Raw genomic sequence first — 23,723 nt, 5'->3', positions numbered from 1 at the left:
AATATTTATTTATTTTTATTATTATTTTTTAATAAATTTATTTATTTTTGGCTGTGTTGGGTCTTCACTGCTGCACACGAGCTTTCTGTAGTTGTGGCGAGCGGGGGCTACTCTTCGTTGCAGTGCACGGGCTTCCCGTTGCAGTGGCTTCTCTTGTTGTGGAGCATGGGCTCTAGGCGCGTGGGCTTCAGTAGTTGTGGCACACGGGCTCAGTAGTTGTGGCTCACAGGCTCTAGAGTGCAGGCTCAGTAGTTGTGGTGCACGGGCTTAGTTGCTCCGTGGTATGTGGGATCTTCCCCGGACCAGGGCTTGAACCCGTGTCCCCTGCATTGGCAGGCGGATTCTTAAACCACTGCGCCACCAGGGAAGTCCCTATGAATTTAAATATTTTAGATGTCTCATATGAGTGGACTCATACATAATTTGTCTTTTTGTGATTGGCTTATTTTATTTAGCATAATGTTCTCAAGGTTAATTCCTGTTGTAGCATGTGGTAGGATTTCCTTTTTTGAGGCTTAATAATATTCAATTTTCTGTATATACTACATTTTCTCTATTCATTCATCTGTCAGTGGGCTTTTGGGTTGCTTCCATCTCTTAGCTGGAATGAATAAACATGTTATGGATCCAAGGAAGATACACAGGTAAAAAAAGAATTCATGCTTTTTTTTTGGTTGTTCAAAACTTTTATTTTTTTTTGGAATATTTATATTTATGCTTTTGTCACTATCCACAATGTGGCTTTTAAAAAAGGCCTGAGCCACTTTGCGGTTCTCACCCCAATATAATCATCATCCCCTCATTCTTAGAATTCCTTTTCCCTGTCACTTTGTCTTTGTGTGGCTTGTATAAAATGAGGACCCTGGAAAAGAACACCTCCTGTGAACTTGAGAGTCTAGATGAGCAGTGCCCAGCTCAGTAGGACCAGGGAGGTAAAACTAGCTGGAGAGCAGATAGATACGTTATGATTTGAACCAAGGTATAGTTGTGCGCATGTCTGAAGGGTCGTGCTGACTCACCAGCAGCATAAGGAATATGCAGGTTGACCAGGGTGAGGTAGGATGGTCCACAGGATTGTGTGGATTGTGGGAGGGGGCAGTATATAAAATTCGTGGATTAAACACCTAGCTACTTCCTGAAAATGGCCTAGGTTCTAGAAAACAAAGATCTAGGTGTCTTGATTTTTTTTTAATTTACGGAGATTCAAGACACTAATATGTTCATTCTTACGGTTTACAATGAAAGCAAATGGCTATGGTGATGCAGAGAAGACAGCTGAACTGCACCAGTATATTAAGAGTTTTAAATGAAATTCTGAGTTACCTGACCTTATAAAAATACACATTAATATACTAAATACTGCACAAAGATCTAGGATGGGGGAATATTTAAAAATACATTTCTCTTGGATCAGCACCAAAAATATCATTAGTTTTCTGTACAGCTTGTGACAAGTTTTTCAGTATAGGTAAGTTAAAATGATTTGATAAAAATCACAAACACCACGGAAATCATTAAAGATATATCCAATCAACTTCCAAATACATTTTGACATCAAGGTCAGGCAATTCACTTGGAAGGATATTATCGTGATATTACCACTGAATTACTGTCCTAAGACTTTTGATGTCAACTTTGTATGATGGGGACATTTCACATCTCACACAAAGGAGGCACTGGGACTTAGAAACTTAAGAAAATTATTAGAACCATTAAGACTGAGGTGAAGAATTTGTGCAGCCTTCCACAATTTCAAAGAGGTAGTGATACATGCTTGTCCTCCTGGCGATGTCAAATGCAGTTTCCTCCAGGTTGTTCTTCAGACCTGCTTTGATGTAGCGGTTCATCAGGAGGAGTTCAAGGGTATCTTTGCTGTCTCTGTTCCCAGCAGCTAGATGTAAGGGGGTCAAGAGGCCTTTTGTCTGGGCGTTGATATCTGCATCATGCTGCAGTAAGAAAGAAGCCACTCTGGTGTTATTCCACTTACAGGCACTGTGCAGGGGTGTCCAGCCATCCACAGTCACCGCGTGAACATCTGCCCTGTGTGCAATCAACTCCCGGACCACGTCTAAGTGTCCGCTGTAGGCTGCTCGATGGAGCGGGGTGTACCCATCTTCATCTCGAGTGTTCACGTGGGTGGCCTTTTCTGAAAGCAGTCTTCGCACTGTGGTCAGCTGAGAAGAAAATAGATCTTTTACAATCCCAACTCGAAATGAAACAATAAGCAAAGAAAATTAAACCATCTAGTGTTCGATTTAATTAAGTTAAATAAAAACTTCTTTGTTAGCAGATGACTGTAAAATAAAAAATACGATTTTTTTGGGGGGGGTGGGGAACTGATTTAACAATGAACAAGTCAGTGTTAACTATAAACTGTTGATTCTAAGAGCATGATTCTCTGAATACCAAACCATACATTTATTCCTGGTCCAATGAAGGCTTATTGTATAAAAGCTATAGTCCTAGATGAATAATACAGGCTAGAATTGTATTAATATTTTATATTTCATCTGCGAAGAAAACATAGTAATGGAACAGACTGATCTTTCTGTAGTAGGATTACCACACCAATATACATACTGTATAAAACTTTAAAAAATACCTACTGTATAGCACAGGGAACTCTACTCAATATTCTGTGATAACCTAAATGAGAAAAGAATCTAAAAAAGAATATATGTGTAACTGAATCACTCTGCTGTACATCTGAAACCAACACAACGTTGTAAATCAACTACACTCCAATTAAAAAAAAAACTTCTTTTAACAGTAGAATACAATGGTAACAAGGAAGTCGAGATTAAGGAGCGCAATTCCTTCTAACTAAAACAACCTCAGATACGTGTTTTCAGGAAGTGATTTTCAGTTTGGTCTGAGGACCTCTGGTGGGATGCAGTCTGCTCTTGGCTTAAAAAGTTATCCAAAAATATAAGACCATTTATTAGTTTATTAACACAGACATGGGGGAACTTAGTAAAACAAGATACAAACGGCTAAGTGGGAAGAACAGACTTTGGCTGTTAAGCAGGGTCATCCTACTTGGACGATTCTGGGCAAATTAATGTTCCTGAATCTCAACTTCTTAATCTGTAAAAGGGAAGAATATGATGTATCTTATAGGGATATATGAGGATTAAATCAATAATGTAGTAAGGCACATGGTATAGTTGGTATTTAATGTTAATTCCCATCCTCTCTTTACTAAATACTTGTCTTTAGGATGACCCTAATGACTTAATATAAATGATTTAAAGATACAGATGATTGCTTGCTCTCTTTATAATTATTCTTAAAGCTCCCCAAAATACCCATGTGACACTTTGTAGCTTACTATGTGTTTTCACATACATTGCCTCTGTATAAAACCCCGTATGAAAGAGGCAGGTATTATGGTGGCCATTTTTACAGATAAGAAAATAGAGGTTCAGAAACAGTAGGCTTTGCCCAAAGTTACAGACTAAAGCAAGATTCAGTACAGGTCTTCTGGCTTCCAATCTAATACGTTTCCTACTAAATTAAGGTTTCCTCTTTAACTGTTCTTTTTATTTTTACCCGATTTTTTTCAGCAGCCCAAAGAAGCAATTTGCTTGGATCTTTTTCCATTTTTTTTTCTTGCAATTGATACCACTCTTCAGTTTTTTCATCTTGCTCTTCATCTTCATCAGAATTCCCTACCCAGAGACTTTGGGTGCCAGTGGGAATAAGGTGTCCATGTGTTTCTAATAATTCAAGTTGGTTAAAGTGTTCAGAAAAGTCCAAGGAGTTCTCTGGGTCTGGTTTTCCATCATCATTTACTTTCTCTTTTTCCATTTTTACTACTATTCTAAATACAAAGCATTTCAAATGCCAGAGTATAAATAATCTTTCCAGAGATGAATTATGTCTGCTTTATTTTATTCATCAAGATCTGAAACACAAACACAAAAATTAGGAGCAAAATGGTTATTGAGGCTTTATCAATAGCATAGATAAGTCTTGCAAATATACACAAATAAACCCTGTCTAAACTTTTTTGGTGTTTATTAATACCCTTCACATTCATTAAATATTGGAACTGATAGATTTCAGTTATCTTTATTTTTAATATTGTTTTTCTACTAAGTCAGTGGTTATAACACTATTTTGAATCTATTGGTTCACATACTACATTGTATTATGCTAACAGTGATTAATGCTTGAAGCTTTTAAATTATAACTAATAAAGATAACCACAGTCATGATTTTTATAGACTAGACACACAGAAGTTATAAAGCAGGAGCAAAAATTTTTAGTTCCTAAAAAATCTACTTCCAAGAATCAGAGATTCTTAGAGATGGAATAGCCCCCAAAGGACATGTGTCCCAATCTCTCATCAATGCAGATATCTTTATCATGACATCTGTAATAATCAACCTACTTCTACTTTAATAATTTCAGGCTTAGGAAAATTCACTGCTTTAAAAAGTAGTCCTATTCATTGACAGATAACTATAGTTCTTAGTTGGGTTCTTGTTTTGAAACCGAACTTTGGCTGTCATTTACTCCTTCATTCAACAAAGATGAATAGAATGCCTGGTATGTGCCAGTCTCTGGGTACTGGGATTCAATAATGAACAAGATCCACGTCTTAACCTCAAGAAGCTTCCTGTCTCGTCAGGGAGATTGGCAAAGACAGTGTTTAAGTGCTATAATAAGACCATATCTAGATATGATGAATATACAGGAAGGTCATAATTAACCCAGTCCTCAGGGAGTAGAGAAGGCTTCCTGAAGGAAATGATATTTATTCTGCTAGGCTGCCATAACAATTTATAAACCAATATCAGCTTAAAGAGTTATGCAGCAGATTAAACTTTAACCAATTAAACAAAATGAGAATAATAGATATTTAAAAAATATTTCTCAGCTTCCCAACTATATTTGTCGAAATCTTATCAGTCTTTCATGACTCTTCTCAGATGTTGCCTCCTTCATTAAGTCTTTCTTGAGCCTCCAAATTACATCTCTCTCTAGTTTCTACTTTTTTTTTGTGCTACATACTGTTTTATTTCACCACTAATTTTGTTCTTGTTTTAGTCTCTTAAAAGACTGTAAGCTTAAGGATAGGGACTATATTTAACTTACATTTATGTCCCACTTATATAAAGCAAACATTAAGAAATATTTGTAGAATTAAACAGAATTAAAGCCCTATCACTTGATTTTGCTTGGAATGGATTCCGAGAAATTTGAGAGTTAGTCGTGTACCCCTAAGATACTGATTTCTTTCTACCTAATTTTCACGAGCTTTAATTGATACAATCCTAATGCATCAGTAGATTTTATTACTACTGCCAAGTGCATTAAAGTCAAGTTTAAATTTATCACGCATGACCAGTACCTTCTCTGGACCTGTTACTTTGTTGCACAATGAAAGGACTGTACTAAAGGATTTCCAAAGACTGTCCAACTTTACAGAGTCAATCGAGAGACCCTATCAGAAAGGCTGTATGTTCTAATATTTTACTTTCCTCAAACTATTCTCTGAACCTTGCAATACAAAAGTGATCACAAATCTACTCATTAAACACTTTATTAAATACCTTACTGTATAGTTCACTTGTCATTTGTATCAACCACAGTAACATTATAGCACAGATCTTATACCCCCCTTTCCTTTTCATAAAAACTTTTTATAATTTAAATTTACTGTTCCAGGTACAATAAATTACATATAAAAATTTCTTAATGGATTTAATTTAAAAAGTCAACCCCAGGTGCATCTCCCTGATTCAGGGCTTAAAAAGCCGATCAAGATACCTACTTGATGATACTCCACCAAGAAGAACTAGGGTATGTTTTTTAAAGATCACATTCCATAAGAGATCTAAACTATGTTAACTCTTAACAATTCAGTGACAGGTGGGGCCGTAAACCCCATTTTACAAGTGAAGGCGCTGAGGTTCTGATAGATTAATACAACTTTCAATAGAACTAAAAGCCCAAATTTTCTAATTCAAAAGTTTCACATTGTTTTTTAATGTACTCTATTTTACTGCTGTCAGCACAAAGCAATGCAGATGTGCTGAACCCGAGATCCAGGCAGACAATAAGGGGACGCAGGGAAAGTCTTGTAAACTGGAGTCCGAATGCTCAATATCTGGGGAGTGGAGGTGAGGGAGAAGACCACCAGTCCCGGCCCTCCAGCACAGGCTGGTCACTTCACAGGCCCAGGAGTCGCGTCTGCGGCCTTCCGAACTTCTACGAGCGAAGAAGCCGCTCCAGCCCTACTTAGGACCCACGACACGGCCCGATTTGCAGGGCTCGTCAGGGGTCGACAGGGGACCCGCCCCTTTGGGCCCAGGAGTTCTTAGGTGGCGCCAGGCGACCAGGAAGTGTGGCCCCGGACGAGAAAGACCTACCCACCTTAGAGAGGGGAAAATCGCCGCCGGAAAGCTCGCTTCCGGGGTTCGTCCCCCGGGCTACTCAGGATTGGCTCCTGTATGAGGGCGGGTCCTCGCTGCAACTTTTCCTGCTACCTTACGGCAGTCGGCAGCCAATGAGAGGAGTTGAAGCGCCTACGTCATTTATGAGGTATCGCGAGAGAAGGAGGTGCTTTTTCTCTCCCGCTTAATTCAGGTTTATGGCCAAGCTGCTTCTCAGGCGGTGCTGTTGCTTTTCTTCTCAAGAATCTCCCTCCTTCTTACCGGGTAAAAGACAGCCTCGGGTTCCAGGGTGGGGCTTTGGAGAGTCCAGATGTGGGGTAGTTTAGGAGTCGCTTTCTGTATCTGCAGGATCGCGAGCGGAAGCCCAGAGAGGATTGACTCTGGGCCGGGTAGGCTCGGGAGGAGCCTGGGAGGTTTCCGCGTTCTGGTTTCTGAGGGTTCGGTGGTGCGGGGCTGCTGAGGCTTAGAATCCCCACCGAACCAGGAATCCGGACTTGGGAGGGGTCGTTCCGCGGTGGCAGCCGCTCCTCCCAAAAGATCCTGGCCATTTTCCTTAAACCACGTGTTTCTGCTTATTTACACTAGCTTTAAACGTGGACCCCCTATCTTTTCAAAACAAGCCCATTCCTTAAAAAAAAAAATTGTGTTTAAGCAGGAAATACGGGGTCGCCTCATGCTCCAGAGTAGCCCATGCATGCAACTTAAACATTTCTGCACATCCAGAGTTCGTGTGCTAAACCAGAACTATTGGGTGTGACCCTTTTTGCCCATTCATTTAACAAGCATTAGCTTCCCATGGGGCATAGAAAGGGAAACAGGAGAGGAGCGTAATCATAATGGTGTAAGTAGAGTGTCACTGGAGATATGTTTTTCTGTTTTGTTTTGTAAGATCTGAAAATAAAAGTATAGTAGGTGCTTAATTGAAAATGAGACACTTCCAAAATTGCCAGTCTGCTTTTTAAAAATGTGTTTTAAATAATATAATTTTGTTTTAGAATTTGGAATCGAGTGAGTTTTCTGACGTGTTTGAGCACAGGACCCAGGGGTACTTCGAGAGAGAAGTGGTCCTGGAGGAGCTGGACTGATCATAGAAATGAGTCCTGCAGATGCTCTGTAAGCACCTGTCTTCCGAAGTCGTCTTTGTTGCTTTGGGTTTCTACAGTCTATCAACTATGATCACCATAAAAGAAAACTTATTTAATAAATTATGAGTAAATAAAGACCTTGCCTCTGAATACAAGTGTTAGTCATCAAAATGAATATTTGGAATGGTTAACATTTCATGCTATATGTTTATTAACTAAAGATAATATGCAGCTATAGATTGGGGTTTTGCAGTAGGTTGGCATATTGCTATATAAGTTTATGTTCTTATGTTTTGTCTTAAACTATTGAAGCTATAAATATGCTTGAACTAAGTCTTACTAGCTAATGCAAGTCTTTTTTTTTTCTTAATTTAGTTTTGGCTGCGTTGGGTCTTCATTGTTGTGGCGGGCTTTCTCTACCTGCGGCGAGCGGGGTTGCGGTGTGCAGGCTTCTCATTGCGGTGGCTTCTCTTGTTGCAGAGCTCGGGGCTCTAGGCGCACGGGCTTAGTTGCTCCGCAGCATGTGGGACCTTCCCGGACCAGGGATCAAACCCGTGTCCCCTGCATTGGCAGGGGGATTCTTAATCACTGAGCCACCAGGGAGGTCCTACTGCAAGTCTTTTAAAGCAGATTTTTAAAGAAGTAAATTGCTTTAGTACTGAATAAATTGCAAATGAATCTGACTAAAATGAAAATAAATAAAAGGACTAGAAAAAGTTATGTGGAAAAAGCTTCAAACTTGGAATATTTCACCCTTGTTTTAATTTCTTTTTATCTATCTGTCTGTCTATCTGTCTATCTATCTATCTAATCTATCTAGGCTGCACTGGGTCTTCGTGGCAGCGCGCCGGGTCTTCCTTGCAGTGCACGGGCTTCTCTAGTTGCGGGCTCTAGAGCGCGTGGGTTTAGTAGTTCCGGTATGCGGGCTTAGTTGCGGCATGTGAGGTCTTAGTTCCCCAACCAGGGATTGAAGCCGGACCCCCTGCATTGGAAGCGTAGAGTCTTAACGACTGGACTACCAGAGAAGTCCCCTTAATTTCTTAATTAGCATTGTGTAACCTTGGACAAGTTAGCAAGCCTCTAAACTTTGTCTCCATTTCTTCATTTGTATAATTGGATTACAAATGACTCTCAGGGCTTCCCTGGTGGTGGCGCAGTGGTTAGGAATCCGCCTGCCAATGCAAGGGACACGGGTTCGAGCCCTGGTTGGGGAAGATCCCACATGCCACCGAGCAACTAAGCCCGTGCGCCACAACTACTGAGCCTGTGCTCTAGAGCCCGTGAGCCACAACTCCTGAGTGCACGTGCCACAACTACTGAAGCCCACGCGCCTACACCCCGTGCTCCGCAACAAGAGAGGCCAACGCAATGAGAAGCCCGTGCACCGCAACAAAGAGTAGTCCCTGCTCTCCGCAACTAGAGAAAGCTGGCGCACAGCAACGAAGACCCAACGTAGCCAAAAAAAAAAAAAAAGACTCTCAGATTAATTCTCATATTTAAGTGAGAGACCTCAAGGGAAAATACCTTACAAATTGCTATGGAAGTCTGGGTAGTAATGTGATCCGAAAGTATTCTGACTTACCTGTATGTATATAGCAATCAGAACTGTTCATATCATTTTGAAGTTTATGAAGAGAAATCTTTTCTGGAAAATTCTCTTATGTATAAAGATTTGAATTTTGGAGATATATATATAAATTTTTTTGAAGTTCTTATGGTTTAGTGAAAACAGCCTGAGTGTTAATAACGGGTTTTAGTTCCATTTCTACCATTTTGTTTCATGATAAATCAGTTAATTTCTCTGTATATACCTTTCTAGTTTTTCAGAGATAACAATACTTAACCTGTTTACGTGTGGGAGTTGAGATGAGATCAGGGATACCAAAATATTTTAAAGACAATTAAAAGTTATATTAAGTTTAAGAGAGAATTAATAACTATCATATTACTGCTTCACATGAAAGTACTTTTGAATACTACCAAATTTAAATGGCATTGTAAATTAGTTTTGTTACTTGGCTAAAGTCATTAGTGAAAAACTAACTTTGTATGGAGAACAAACCTCTTCAGGGGCCTGGATGTAAGTTACTAGTTTATTAGGATAAAAATCTACTTATAAAGTAAGGAGAAGGGCTTTTAAAATTAACCAGTTAATTCTAATTTTCCTGGGAAAATGCAAAGTAGATAAATAGCAAGTTTAGATACTGAGATCAAATCCTCTTGGATTTTTGCTGTAGAACAGAGCAGGAAAACAACGAAGCTTTCAAATTCAGGTTACATATCAGTTTATGAAACTGGTTGTAATGAGGTTATACATTTCTGAAGCAGTTACAGAACCTTTTAAAAATGTGTGTACATTTGTTCTGCTTTGTATTAGTGGTAAGAAAACTGTGACATTAATGGTCTGTTGAATGCTTCAAATTTTTGGGCCTCTTTTAGGGCTAGAAAAATGATTTTACGTCATAACTGCTATTATTTTATAGATTTAGGTTTCAGTTTGCTTGAACATCCTTTTAATGAATTATATTGACATGTTTCTTCTTTTTAAATACAGCGATGATGAAAATACATTTAAAATCTTAGTTGCAACAGATATTCATCTGGGATTTATGGAAAAAGATGCCGTCAGAGGAAATGATACGTTTGTAACACTTGATGAAATTTTAAGACTTGCCCAGGAACATGATGTGAGTTTAGTTTGCATTTTTGCGATTTCTACCAAGTTCCCTTACTCAACTTGCTCTTTTTTTTTTTTTTGCGGTATGCGGGCCTCTCACTGCTGTGGCCTCTCCCGTTGCGGAGCACAGGCTCAGCGGCCATGGGTCACGGGCCCAGCCGCTCCGCGGCATGTGGGATCCTCCCGTACCGGGGCACGAACGCGTGTGCCCTGCATCGGCAGGCAGACTCTCAACCGCTGCGCCACCACGGAAGCCCCACTCAACTTGCTCTTTTTCCTTTTAAAGATAGAGGTTTGTTTTATAGGCCCATGTCCTCACACTGCCTGCTTAAATATCTGTATACTGAAAGCCCAAAGCAGAATTTGTGTGCTTTATTCCCTGAATTCAAGTAGGAGCTACTTTTGTAAATAGTCTGTAAAAATTTACAAATATTTACCGTGTTTACTGAGTGCAGTATCCTGTGGCAGTTTCTATTTGAAATGTAAAGATGACTGTCATAGTTTCTGCTTTCAAAGAACATGCAGCAAGCAAGTCAGTATGTGAGATACGATAAATGTCAAAGATGCTCAGATGCAAGAGCCGTAAGAGTATAAACAGCATTTCCTGGGAGTTTGGAGGTAGAAGAGATCACATTTAGATGAGGATAGCAAGATGAGGTGAATGAAGTGGCATTTAACTTGGGCTTAGAAGGATGGTAGGCTTTTAATGAGTGAAGAGCAAAGAGAGTGTACACCTCCCGTGAAGCAGTAGGAAGGGCACAGAGGCGAGATGATTGGTCCATTAGGGGTACAGCAGCTGTTTCGCTCACTGGTAGGTCGCGAGTTAGAAAGCGCGCTGAAAGACTAGAAATGTGGTTTGAGCTGCATCAAGAGCTTCAAATACCAGATTGAGGAGTTTGTACCCCGTTTAACAGAAAGTCTTCTGCCAACAGAGTACAGCATGAAGGCAAGATAAGTTGGAGGCTTTTTAAAAGTGGTGCCATGGGATGGAAAAGAGGAAATGAATGCAGGAGATAAAGAGAGGATTTGGATACTTTGATTGGTTAGTCAGTCGTAGGGGGTGGGGATGAGGGAGAAGGGGATGACGGTGACTCTGGAGTGTATTATGTTTGGGTGGATGGTGGTACCAATAATAGAAGTAGGTTTTAAATAAGGAAGATTTCTTCCTTATTTTCATACTTCCTTATAACATCCTTCCTAATGTGGGAAGGTGATGAATTCTGATTGAGACCATTTGAGTTGGAGATTCCAATAGGACATTCAAGGAAACATTCCAGCAGACAGTTGAAATGTCCATCTCGAGCCCAAAAGACAGCTGGGGAATAAACATAAATTCTGGGGACTTGCAAACTTCAACCTTGACTTTTCCTCAGAGTTCTCTTCAGTTTTTCTGCAAGTCCTTTGGTTCTTATTCCCAAATGGATACAAGTGGAACCTCTCTACTATTTTCTACCTTCATGTCTGTAAACTTAGTCCAAAACTTGTCATATTTTGCTGGACTGCAGTAGCTCCCCTTAGGTTTTTTTACTTCCATTCTTTCCTCCTACAGTATTCAGCATAGCAGCCAAAGTGAACTTCCAAAAACCATGTCAGATCATGTCACTCTGCTGCTTATAATCTAAGTGGCCTTCCACTGAATCTAGAATAAAAATTAAACTACAAGGTTCAGTGTGATCTGGCCCCTGCCAGGAGACTTCATCTCCTTCCACTCTGCCTGGTTGGTTTGTGCTTCATCCATACAGAGATGTTTGTTCTACTCTGGTACCTCTGCATGTGTGGTTCTCTTCCTGCTCAGAGCACCTTGATCTTGCCAGGGTTGACTTCTCAGTTCTCAATTCAAGTTTTACCTTTTTTGGGGAGGTCTTACCTGATGTCTCAACACTCTTATCACATTACTCATTTATTTTTTTTTATAGCACCATCTGAAATAATTTATTGAATTATTTACGTGTGTATTATCTTCTCCACTAGAAGGTGAACTCCATGAGAATGAAAAATCTTTTTTGTTTGCTCATGTGTATCCTAGTACCTAGAAAGGATCTGGCAAGCAGTAGGTACTCTTTTTTTTTTTTTTTTTTTTTTTTTTTGCGGTACGCGGGCCTCTCACTGTTGCGGAGCACAGGCTCCGGACGCGCAGGCTCAGCGGCCATGGTTCACGGGCCCAGCCGCTCCGCGGCATGTGGGATCATCACGGACCGGGGCACGAACCCGCGTCCCCTGCATTGGCAGGCGGACTCTCCACCACTGAGCCACCAGGGCAGCCCAGTAAGCACTCTTATAAATGTGTCTCCTTTTACCCTGAGGGCAGAGAAATTTGGAGTCAAAGAATGTCTGTTTCCTGCCAGAGAATCCTCTGTCCTTTCTTTTCCAACTCTTAGGTGCTGAAGTATTTCTTTCCCTGAGCACGAGCTTTTTTTTTTTTTCTTTACCTTGTCCTTTCCTTCCCTTGCATTTCCTCCTGTTTCCCCTCCCTGCGTCCTTTAATCTTAACTGCCCCCTCCCACCTACAGCCCCATACTGGTACTTCCAAATGCATGTTTACTTCCCCCCATCATTTGTGTTTATTATTTCTTCTTATTGAAATCTAAGTTCTTCCCGATTTTTAAGTCCTCTATTTTGTGGGTCTGTGCCATCTAACCAGCCTTATTTCTACTCTCTAGTTCTTTGGAATCTTTTTTTTTTTTTAACTTTTATGTTGAAACAATATCAATCTTACATAAACATTACAAGAATAGTACAAATAATTCCATACCCTTCACCGAGATTTTCCTACACTTTACTACATTTGATTTATCCTCTCTCTTCATAAACACACACACACACTTTTTCTGAACCATTTGAGAGTAAATTACATATGTAACCACAGTGCACTTATCAAAACCAGGGAGTTATGTTGATTCAGTACGATCATGTAATTCTAAGATGCCAGTTGTCTCGACAAAGTCTGTCATAGCAGTTTGGGGGCAGGTCAGTGGTGTCCAGTTGCCAATCCAGGATTACATTTTGCATTTAGTTGTCACGTCTCTTTAGTCTCTTGTAATCTGGGATGTTTCCTCTGTCTGCCTTGTCTTTCATGAACCTGACATTTTTGAAGAGTCCAGGGTAGTTACTTTTGCAGAATATTCCTCAGTTGGAGATGTCTGACGTTTCCTCATGAGTAGATTCACTTTGGGCAGAAATACCAGAGAAGCAAGTTGTGTTCTCAGTGATCCCTGGAGTCACAAACCAGTTTTTAAAAATATTAAAAAAATTTTTTTGTTGTTTGTGGTAAAATACACATACCATAAAACTTACCATCCTAACCATTTTTAAGGGTACAGTTGAGTAGTGTTAAGCACATTTGCATGGTTGAGTGACCAACCTCCAGAACTCTTTTCGTCTGGTAAAAGTGAAACTATATCATTGAAACAACTATTTCTCTTTCCCCTCCCCTGTAAAAATGTTTGTTTGCTTTGTTGTTTTTTCTATGCCTTGGATTATGATCATTTTCTCCCTTTACTCAAATCATGTTTAGTTTTGAAGACCTGGCTTAAATCCCACATTTTTATTGAAGTCTCTCTGACTGTTGTCAGGGCAGAAATCTTTTCCTTATTTCCTTCTAAGTTCCCTGGCTGGTCTAATAATTAAGTTGACGTAAGACAGATTAACAGGGTAAAAATAAATTTCATATGTATGGGAGCCCCACAAAAGTATGAGACTCCTCAGCAGTGAAGTAATTGAGGCTTATCTGCTATCCTGAGCTAAGGAGAAGGGGAAAGGAGTCTGGGGCTTTAAAGGGGAGGAAGGCAATGCACAGGAAGATGAGACGAGCACATGTTTGGTAAACAGGTGTTTGCCATGCCATGCGATGTCTTTCTGATATCAGAAATTGTCTCTGGTAATAGCTCTCTTCCTGGTACATGCCCCCATCCAGATTCTTTTAGGCAGTTTAGAGAGAGGTAAAAAAGCTTTTCCTGACTCTGCTGGGTCTTAATTGCCTTCAGCTCAAAACAGTCCACATTGCCACAGTGGGTCCATTTTGTGGTGACATATCCTGCTGCCCTCACTACTGTAGCCCATGGCGATCTGTATTGCTGGGTTCTTTTGTATAATTAAGAACTTAATCAACTTTCTTTAAGTAGATTGTACACTTTTGAAAGTGTGTTGGACTTTCTTTCTGTGTGATTTCCCTTCTCTCTGGTTGTTCCTGAATGTTCTTCCTCGAAATCTCATTTATCCTTCATGGTGCAACTCAGATGCCACCATGTTAGCCCATTCTTCCCAGACGTTGTCCTCAGGTGAATTTCCTCCTCTCAGTTGGAATGAATTGTAATGTCATCTCTACTCCTGGTTTGTTTATATATCTGTTCTAGTGCGTGTCAGAGTCTGACTTACGTTTAGATGCTTAGCAGTTTGTCTCTCCCGTTAGATTTTGAACATACTTAGGATAGGGATCGTATTTTATTTATCACACTCAGTATAGGGTATGGCACGCTGTCTGTATTTAATGAGGGCAAGGACATGATATATTTTGTAGATTGCTATTTCCTTAGCTGCCAGTGCCTGTAGGGACTCTAAATAATTGTTGAATGAATCGAGTGAATAATTTGGATTGAATCTGCTATCCCTTCCATAGGTTTTATTAAAGTGCTAAGTTTATGTTTGATTTGGATAACTTTAAAAAAAGAAGTATGATCACTTTGGGTAGTGTGAATTAGAAACTTGGTGTAGTAATTTGAAGATGGCCTTTTTGAAGGTGGTCTAGGAACCTAAGCTGAAGTCATATTAATAACCAGATTGAAAGGCCCTTTAACTAAACAAAATATGAAGCTTTAAATCTCCACACATAATTGTATCTTTTACAAGATTTTTTTTCTATCTCTTTGCGCTATAGTTTTAAAAATTTTATCTATAAAGCATACTAATTTTCATACTATTTTCTGTTGATTAGGTGGATTTCATTTTGTTAGGGGGTGATCTTTTTCATGAAAATAAACCCTCAAGAAAAACAATACATAACTGCCTCGAGTTATTAAGAAAATATTGCATGGGGGATCGTCCTGTACAGTTTGAAATTATCAGCGATCAGTCAGTCAACTTCGGTTTTAGTAAGTAAGTATATTTAAATGCTTAAATGAATGTTTCCTTATGATATTTAATATTACATGTATGTATAATATAATATTTTCTGTATAAGACACATGAACATGGTAATAATTGGCCATTTTACCTTCACTATAAGCTATTTCCTTGGTAAATGTAGTTCTTTGAATTTTCTGTACATTGTTGTATTAAATTCTATTTCCCTAATTAATAGTGAGATGAGTAACTTTCAAATTTTTTTTGTACATTTGGTGTCTCTTCTGTTCATATCCTTTGTCCATTTTAAAAATTGGGATATTTTTGTCTTTTCCTGTTGAATTTGCAGGAGTTATTTCTAGATATTAAGCCTTTGCTAGGCATGTATTTTTTCTCAATCAGTGGATTGAGACTTTGTTTACAGGGCCTTTTGATGACAGAAATATTTAATTTTGATGTTCATAGTCAAACACGTTATTTTTTTTCTTTAATATTTGTGCTTTGGGGACTTATTTACAATATCCACCTAGAACCCCATGTCATAAAGGTACTCTGTTTCTTCTTAAACATTGTACAGGATACCACATTGCATTTTGTTGAAATGGTCTCAAAATCTCCTTTCGCCTATGCCAGACTTTTCCAGGCAGACACTGACACTTTTGAAGTGTACTGGTCAGATATTTTGTAGAATGTCTCTCAACTTGGGTTCTTCTCATGATTAGACTAGGGTTATTGGTTTGGGGGAAAGAATACTCTTTATAGGTGAAGTGCCCTTCTCAGTATGTAAGGAGTACATGCTATCAACATGGCCTGCACTGGTGAGGTTAACCTTGGTCACTTGGTTAAGATGGTGTCTTGCAGGTTTCTCCACTGTCAAGTTACTATTTTTCCCTTTCCATATACTGTTTGTTAGAAGAGAGTAGCTAAGTCCAGCCCACACTGAAGAGAGGGTGTTACGTTTCACTTCCTGGAGAGAGCAAAGAGTATCAAAGAATTTATGGGCGTGTTAAAACCACTACAGTAGTTAGTAAATATTTTAGGGGAGGCTATGCAACTATTCTGTTTCTCTTTAAAGTTTGTCCAATCATTTTAGCATTCGTCAGTGGCTCTTGCCTACAGCAGTTTTCACTGTGGTGTCCTAATGGTGATTTTCTAAACATTTCCCACATACTTTCCGCATTTATTAATTGGAATAGTTCTGTAAAGATTTGTCCCTTGTCCCCCATTTGTTTATTTATTCAGTCGTCTACATCAACAGGAATTTATTCAATTGTTTATATAAGTATGAACTCATTTTTTTTCCTTTGGATTGTAATTTAATACTATTATAATCTATTTTGTTGCTCAAATAAATTGTTCCAGCTTTAGCCTTCGGGCACTCTTTCAGACCACCTCTTGGGTCCTTTCAACATGGCGTCATCTTTTCTCCCCCCTTTTTGGCTCTGTAAGATGCTCCAGGCTAATTTTGTATTTTCTTTTCCCTAGCTTTTTAGACTCATCCATTTCTTCAAGGAGTCTTGGTTCCTTTTGGAAGCTAGAATCTGGATGCTAGGCATGCACATGGCTATTGTCTTGTCACTGCTTCTAGGCTCTCTCAGTGCACAGAGCTTAAATACACATACACACACACACACACACACACATGTATACATGGAAATATGGGGAAAAAAATATATATATATAAAGTAACCCCTGAAAACAGACATAGCTATATTTATTTCTTACCTATTTGTATATATATATTTTAAAAATGAGTTTATATTGGGAGGTAAATTTTTGGGGATTTTTTTATGTAAGAAAATGGCTATTTTTAACTTCGGATTGATAATTTGGCTGAGTATAGAATTGGATTTTAAAAGATTCTTGTAATTTTTAACATATGTCCTTGTTTTTAAGAATTCTGATCAGTCTTTACCCGTCTTCTATTCAAATCTAAAACTTTATTATTTTTAAACTGCTTCACCCACCCCATAGATGTGTTTACCTATTTCTTTGTTTACTATTGCTGTTTCTTATGTTTCATTCCTTTTGTCTAGATTCAGTTTCCTTTCCGAAGTACAGTTTTTAGTAGTTTTTCACTGCCTGTCAGTAAACTTTTATTTTTTGGTGCTTTTGAGGAGTCTTGCTATCATTTTAGTTGCTGGAAAAGCAGTATAACATAGTGCTTAAAAGCATGGATTCTGATATAAGACTGTCTGAGGTCAAATCCTGGATCTGCCCTACCTTAGTTTCATTATTATAAGATGGGAAAAGAATAGTGCTAATCTTACAGAAATGTTGTTAGGAGTAGTTGAGTTAATAAGAAAATTGCTTAGAATAGTAGCTGGCATAAAGAAAACACTCAGGTAACAATTAAGTTTTTCTCATTGCCCTTAGCATTTTGCAGTCTTACTGTGACATATTTAGTTGTGGATTTAGTTCTATTTATCCTGTTTGGGCTACATGCGTTTCAAACTAAGAATTTTTTTTGCAGCAATTTTGGAAAATTCTTATCCAGTATGTTTTCTGTTTCCTATTCTTTTTCTTCCTGAAAATTATTTATATTTTACCCACTTTTTAATATTCCCTATAACTTTATCTCTTTGTACTATATTTTGGATAATTTTCCCTCTGGTTTACTAGTTCATGTAAAAAATAGACCAAAAAAAAAAAAAAAAAGATAGGGAAACTCTGAGAAAAGAAGACTACTAAGTAGTGACTAGCTCAATTCAATCCCTATCAAAATTCCAATGGCATTTTTCACAAAAATAGAACAACCAACAGGTACATGAGAAGGTGCTCAACATCACTAATCATCAGGGAAATGCATATCAAAACCACAATGAGATATCAACTCACACCTGTTAGGATGTCTGTCATCAAAAAGATAAGGGAGAACAAGTGTTGGAGAGGGTGTGGAGAAAAGGGAACCCTTGTGCACTGTTGGCGGGAATGTAAATTTGTGCAGCCACTATGGAGAACACTGTGGAGGTTCCCCCCCAAATTAAAGATAGAATTATTACGTGATCCAGCAATCCTACCTCTGGGTGTATATCCAAAGGAAGTGAAAATGGGATCTCAAAGAGATAATCTGCACTCCCACATTCATTGCAGCATTATTCACAGTGGCCAAGATATGGCAACAACAGAAGTGTCCATCAGTGGAAGAAGGGATAAAGTTGTGATATATGTGTGTGTGTGTGTGTGTGTGTGTGTGTGTGTGTGCAGATATCTGCACACACACACAGCCGTGTATATATATATATATTCAGCCAGGAGAAAGGACATCCTTTCATTTGAGACAACATGGATGGACCTTGAGGGCTTTATGCTAAGTAAAATAAGTCAGACAAAGAGACAAATACTGTGTGATATCACTTATACAGTATATGGAATCTGAAAAAGCTGAACTCATATAAATGGAGACTAGAATGGTGGTTACCAGGAGCAGGGAGTTGGGGGAAAGGGGAGATGTTGATCAAAAAAATATATAATTTTCAGTTTAAAAATGAATAAGTTCTCAGGATCTAATGTACAGCATAGTGGTTATAGTTAGTAATATTGTATTTTATACTTGAAAGTTTCTAAGAGAGTAGATCTTAAATATTCTCATTACGAAAAAGAAATGGCAGTTATGTGACATGATGCAGCTGTTAAGCTAGGTGTGTGTGAAACTTAAAGTGGTGAGTAAGCTATAGTGGTTATCATTTTGCAAAATATGAGTGTATCAAATCAACACATTGTATACCTTAAAGTTATACAATGTTACATGTCAATTATATCACAATAAAGCTGGAAAAAAGAAAGTATATTATAATGCTACAATAATTTAAAAAGTGGTGTGACTCATGAATTGATAGGCAGATAAGTGGAAGAGTATAGAAATTCCAGAAATAGCCACAATACATGTGGGAATTTAGTATTTGATAAAGGTGGTATCTCATATCTCCACAAAAAATATAGCTTATTCAATAAAAGAACTAGAAGAAACTGTTAGACATTTTAAAAAAAGATCTGGATGTGAAAAAGACTTTTCTAAGTGTTAACACAAACCCAGAATCCATAAAAAAAAAGATGGATATGTTTGTCCTTGTAAAAGTAAATTTCTGCATGGCAAGAGCCTCCCAAAGCGAAGTCAAAAGTCTGGGTTCAACCAGGAAGAATATTTGCAACTCATGGCAAATTACGGTCTAATTTTCCCAATAGTTAATAGTTAAGTAGTTCTTTCAAGTCAATTAAAAAAATAATCCATGACTTAATAAAAAATAGGTAAAGAATATGGACATAGTTCATAGAAAAGGAAATAAAGTAGCATTTTAACATATTAAAAGAATATGAAAGATGCAAAATGAAGTATACTGGTGTATTTTTCTCCTATAAGATTGATATAGATCAGTAATTCTCAGTCCTGGGTGCACATTATCATTACCTAAGAATCTTTAAAAATACTGATGCCCAGTCTCCAGGTCATTTAATGTCTCTGAGAGTGTCTTGGACATTGGTGGATCTTCAAAGATTCCTAGAAAATTCTAACATGCAGCTAGGGTTTAGAACCACTGGCATAGGTTGAAAAAGCTTGATAATGTATTGGGTTGGCCAAAAAGTGCCTTCGGTTTTTAAGTAAAAATAAAAGACACATTTTTCATTTTCACCAAGAACTTTATTGAACAATGTGTTCACCCTTTTGTTCCACTACCTTCTGCCGTTTTTCAGGCAACTTCATAATTCCATCTTCCCAAAACTTTTATCTTTTTGAGCAAAGAACTGTTCCAGGTGCCTTTTGCAGTCTCCAGGGAATTGAAATTTTTTCCATTAAGAGAATTTTGTAAAGATCTAAATAAATGGAAATCCAAATGTGCAATGTTTAGTGAATACGGCAGATGAATCAGAACTTCCAGCCAAGCTGTAACAGTTTTTGCCTGGTCATCAAAGCAACATGCAGTCTTGTGTTATCCTGATGGAAGAGTATGCGTTTTCTCTTGACTAATTCTGGATGCTTTTCGTCCAGTGCTGCTTTCAGTTGGTCCAGTTGGGAGTAGGACTTGTTGGAATTAATCGTTTGGTTTTCCAGAAGGAGCTCATAATAGAGGACTCCCTTCCAATCCCACCATACACACAACATCACCTTTGGATGAAGACCGGCCTTTGGTGTGGTTGGTGGTGGTTCATTTTGCTTGCCCCACAATTTCTTCCCTTCCACATTATTGTACATATCCACTTGTCATTGCCCATCACAATTTGTTTTAAAAATGGAACTTTTCATTACATTTAAGTAGAGAATCACATGCGGAAATACGGTCAAGAAGGTTTTTTTCGCTTAACTTATGTGGAACCCAAACATCAAAGCGACGAACGTAACCAAGCTGGTGCAAATGATTTTCAGTGCTTGTTTCGGATATTTTGAGCATGTCGGCTCTCTCCCACGTGGTATAACGTTGATTGTTCCCAGTTAATGTCTCTATTTAATCGCTCTCAACTTCAACTGGTCTGCCTGACCAGGGAGCATCGTCCAGTGAGAAATCTCCAGCACGAAACATCTCAAACCACTTTTGACACGTTCGATCAGTCACAGCACCTTCTCCACACACTGCACAAATCTTTTTTTTGCATTTCGGTTGCGTTTTTACCTTTCTTGAAATAATAAAGCATAACATGCCAAAAATGTTGCTTTTTTCCTTCCATCTTCAGTATTAAAATGACTACACAAACCTTCACCAATTTTCATAAGTCTTTTTTAAATGCCCGCTGATATGACAGCTGTCACATACAATCTAACAAAATTGTTTCAACTGGAGTTAAAGACAACTATGCACTACTAGAGCCATCTTAGGGAAAAAACTGAATGAACCTTTTGGCCCACCCAGTATCTTGGTGGAGTAGGGGGAATTAGTCTCATGGATTGCCATTGTACTATGAGTAAATCATACAACCTCTGTGGAGGGAAATTGGCAGTAGTTATCAAATTTACAGATGCACGCCTTCCTTTCGACCTGACAGTTTCCTTCTAGATATTTTCCTATACTCTCGTAAGGGCAACTTTGTACAAGATTACTCGCTGTAACAATATTTGTAAAACAAAAGGCTGGAAATAGTCTAAATGTCCATTGATAGGTAACTACTTAAACACATTATAATAATCCATGCAGTGTCCAGCTAAAAAAATCACAAGGAAGCTCTTTACGTACTGATATGGAATGATTTATAAAGTATGTAAAGTGATAAAGGCAGGGGGCAGAAGTCTATATTGTGCTACCATTTGTTTAAGAAGGAAGATGTATTTATTTGCTTTACAGGTATAAGATATTTTTGCACAGATACACTAGAAATTCCTAATGTTATTTGCCTCTGAGAAGAGAACCTTGGTGACTAGGGGCAACAGTGGGTGGGAAACTTTAAGTCATCCAAGCAGTAAGTGATAGAGCTGGAGTTTTTAATCTAGGTCTTTTGGATTCCAGAGTAGGTGTATTTCCCCTCTCGCTTCTACAAATAAAAACCTTTTATAAAGGCTCTCAAAATTTTGAAAGCCTATTTCCTATTAATCAGATATTCAAATCTCTCATACAATTCATAAGCATCATATATTTGTATGGTTTTCTTTTAAAGTGTAGTACTTTGAGAACTTTTGAAACTTGAATTGAAATGAACTGCTGCCTAGGATTTTATCTTTTTAAATCTCCAAACTAGTGGTCATTTGCCAGCTTAGATCATCCAGTTTGCCTATAACTGTATTAATTTTTTGGAGGAGGATAACGGGGAAACAGCTTTTGTCTCTTACAGAAACTTTTCTTTCTTTCTTTTCTTTTAAGGTTTCCATGGGTGAACTACGAAGATAGCAATCTCAACATTTCAATTCCTGTGTTTAGTATTCACGGCAATCATGATGATCCTACGGGGGTAATTATTGGGTTCTTAGTTTGTTGAAATTTTAGAAACGATCAGTTTAGTTTGTCTCTGGAAAGCATTCTTTCACTTCTTCCCAGCAATTTGTAGTCAAATTGAGTCAGAAGTTCAAATTGACTTTTTGTCATTCATAGAAGCTTTTTACTGCTTTTTTGATAATTTTTAAAAATCTGGAATAATAAATGGCATGTGACATACACATTTATTTCGTAAGTGCCAAGGTTAACAATAAGTAACCAGGAGGAGGAATAAACACCTAACATTTGTATAATGCTTTACAGTTTACCAAGGGCTTTTGTATCTCTTATCACATAAATCTCACCTGTAGGAAATGAGGGTTTCATGAACAGTTTTAAATCTAAATTAGAACATCTTATTTTCTGTTTGATATGAAAGTACAGACTGTCCCTAGTTTATGAGGGTTCGACCTTAGATTTTTCAACTCTACAGTGGTGCGAAATGGATATACATTCAGTAGAAGTTGCACTTTGAAGTTTGAATTTTGAATATCTTTTTTGGGCTAACGATACGTGGGAAGATACTTTCGTGTGATGCTGGGCAAAGGCAGCGAGGCACAGCTCCCGATCAGCCACAAGGTCACGAGGGTAAACAGCTGCTACACTTACAGCCATTCTGTACTCATACAGCCATTCTGTTTTTCACTTACAGTACATTATTCAGTATATTACACAAGATACTCCATACTTTATTGTAAAAGTATTTATACCTTTGCCCAACTGTAGGCTAATGTACGTGTTCTGCGCATGTTTAAAGTAAGCTAGGCTAAGCTATCATTTCCGGTAGGTTAGGTGCTTTAACTGCATTTTTGACTTAACGGTATTTTCAGTTCACGATGGATTTATTGGGACCTAAACCCATTGTAAGTCGAGGAAGATCTTTAATAATAGGGCTCCTAAAATAATCTCAAAATACCTTTTTGTTTTATCTGGTCATTAATGTATTGTAAATCACTACTTAGCTAGTCTTTTTTTTCTCACCTCTTAAGAGGTCTGCTTAATATGACAAGGCACTGATTTCATGGCTGTTTTTTATTTTTTAGTGGACAAGACATCATAAGTTTTGATGAAATGTTAACTTTGCATTTAGCATGTGATTCCAGTCGCAGTGGGTCACTTGTAATAGAAAAAAGATAGCGAATACTTTTACTATTGTAATTTTGTTTTGAGAAGACATTATCCTAATCTAGGTTTTTGTAACTACTATATAAAATATACTTTTAATAAGTAATAATTATGCAGATTACTTATTTTTAGATATACATTTATATTATTTGAAAATACTGTCCATAGGCAGACTCACTCTGCGCCCTGGATATTTTAAGTTGTGCTGGATTTGTAAATCACTTTGGACGTTCAATGTCTGTGGAGAAGATAGACATTAGTCCGGTTTTGCTTCAAAAAGGAAGCACAAAAATTGCTCTATATGGCTTAGGTAAGATGGTTTTATTTTACTATTTATGTCAATAAATGTTTAAGCAGCTAGGAAACCAAATTCTGGAGTTAACTTTGCTGCTGTTTGGGGAAAAGTGAGGCAAATCTAATTATTCCTTATGAGTGACTTAAAAAAATGATAGAAGGTTTTGGTAGAAATTTTTTAGT

At 38.0% G+C, this 23,723-nt stretch overlaps 2 protein-coding genes across 2 annotated transcripts in view; one reads left to right on the top strand and one right to left on the bottom strand.

The window, feature by feature from the left end:
* Nucleotides 1-401: 401 nt before the first annotated feature.
* ANKRD49 (ankyrin repeat domain 49) lies at nt 402-6,449 on the bottom strand. Its single transcript, XM_030883751.2, has 3 exons — nt 6,386-6,449; nt 3,553-3,907; nt 402-2,174 (listed from the first exon to the last, which is right to left on the bottom strand). The coding sequence occupies exons 2-3, from the start codon at nt 3,808-3,810 to the stop codon at nt 1,713-1,715; spliced, it is 720 nt and encodes a 239-aa protein (XP_030739611.1). The 5' UTR covers nt 3,811-3,907; nt 6,386-6,449; the 3' UTR covers nt 402-1,712.
* A 105-nt stretch (nt 6,450-6,554) lies between these two features.
* The window catches only part of MRE11 (MRE11 homolog, double strand break repair nuclease), a 65,000-nt gene continuing 47,831 nt past the window's right edge, over nt 6,555-23,723 (top strand). Inside the window, exons 1-6 of the mRNA XM_030883749.2 lie at nt 6,555-6,669; nt 7,401-7,518; nt 10,045-10,177; nt 15,098-15,258; nt 22,011-22,098; nt 23,415-23,556. Of these exons, the coding sequence (XP_030739609.1) occupies nt 7,499-7,518; nt 10,045-10,177; nt 15,098-15,258; nt 22,011-22,098; nt 23,415-23,556 (544 nt within the window). The 5' untranslated portion in view covers nt 6,555-6,669; nt 7,401-7,498. The remainder of the gene's footprint in view (nt 6,670-7,400; nt 7,519-10,044; nt 10,178-15,097; nt 15,259-22,010; nt 22,099-23,414; nt 23,557-23,723) is intronic.

This window comes from Globicephala melas, chromosome 8 (assembly GCF_963455315.2).
Source record: "Globicephala melas chromosome 8, mGloMel1.2, whole genome shotgun sequence".
In the NCBI taxonomy this organism is placed as follows: domain Eukaryota; kingdom Metazoa; phylum Chordata; class Mammalia; order Artiodactyla; family Delphinidae; genus Globicephala; species Globicephala melas.
Note: the sequence above shows the minus strand (reverse complement) of the source record. Positions and strands in the feature narration are given on the sequence as shown.

Bases quoted from the DNA above. Each gene is read 5' to 3' on its own strand.
- ANKRD49 (XM_030883751.2), bottom strand. From the start codon at position 3,810: ATGGAAAAAGAGAAAGTAAATGATGATGGAAAACCAGACCCAGAGAAC. The intron at 2,175-3,552 runs GTAAAAATAAAA...TTTTCTTCTCAG, and splicing joins GGGCTGCTGAAAAAAATCGG to CTGACCACAGTGCGAAGACT.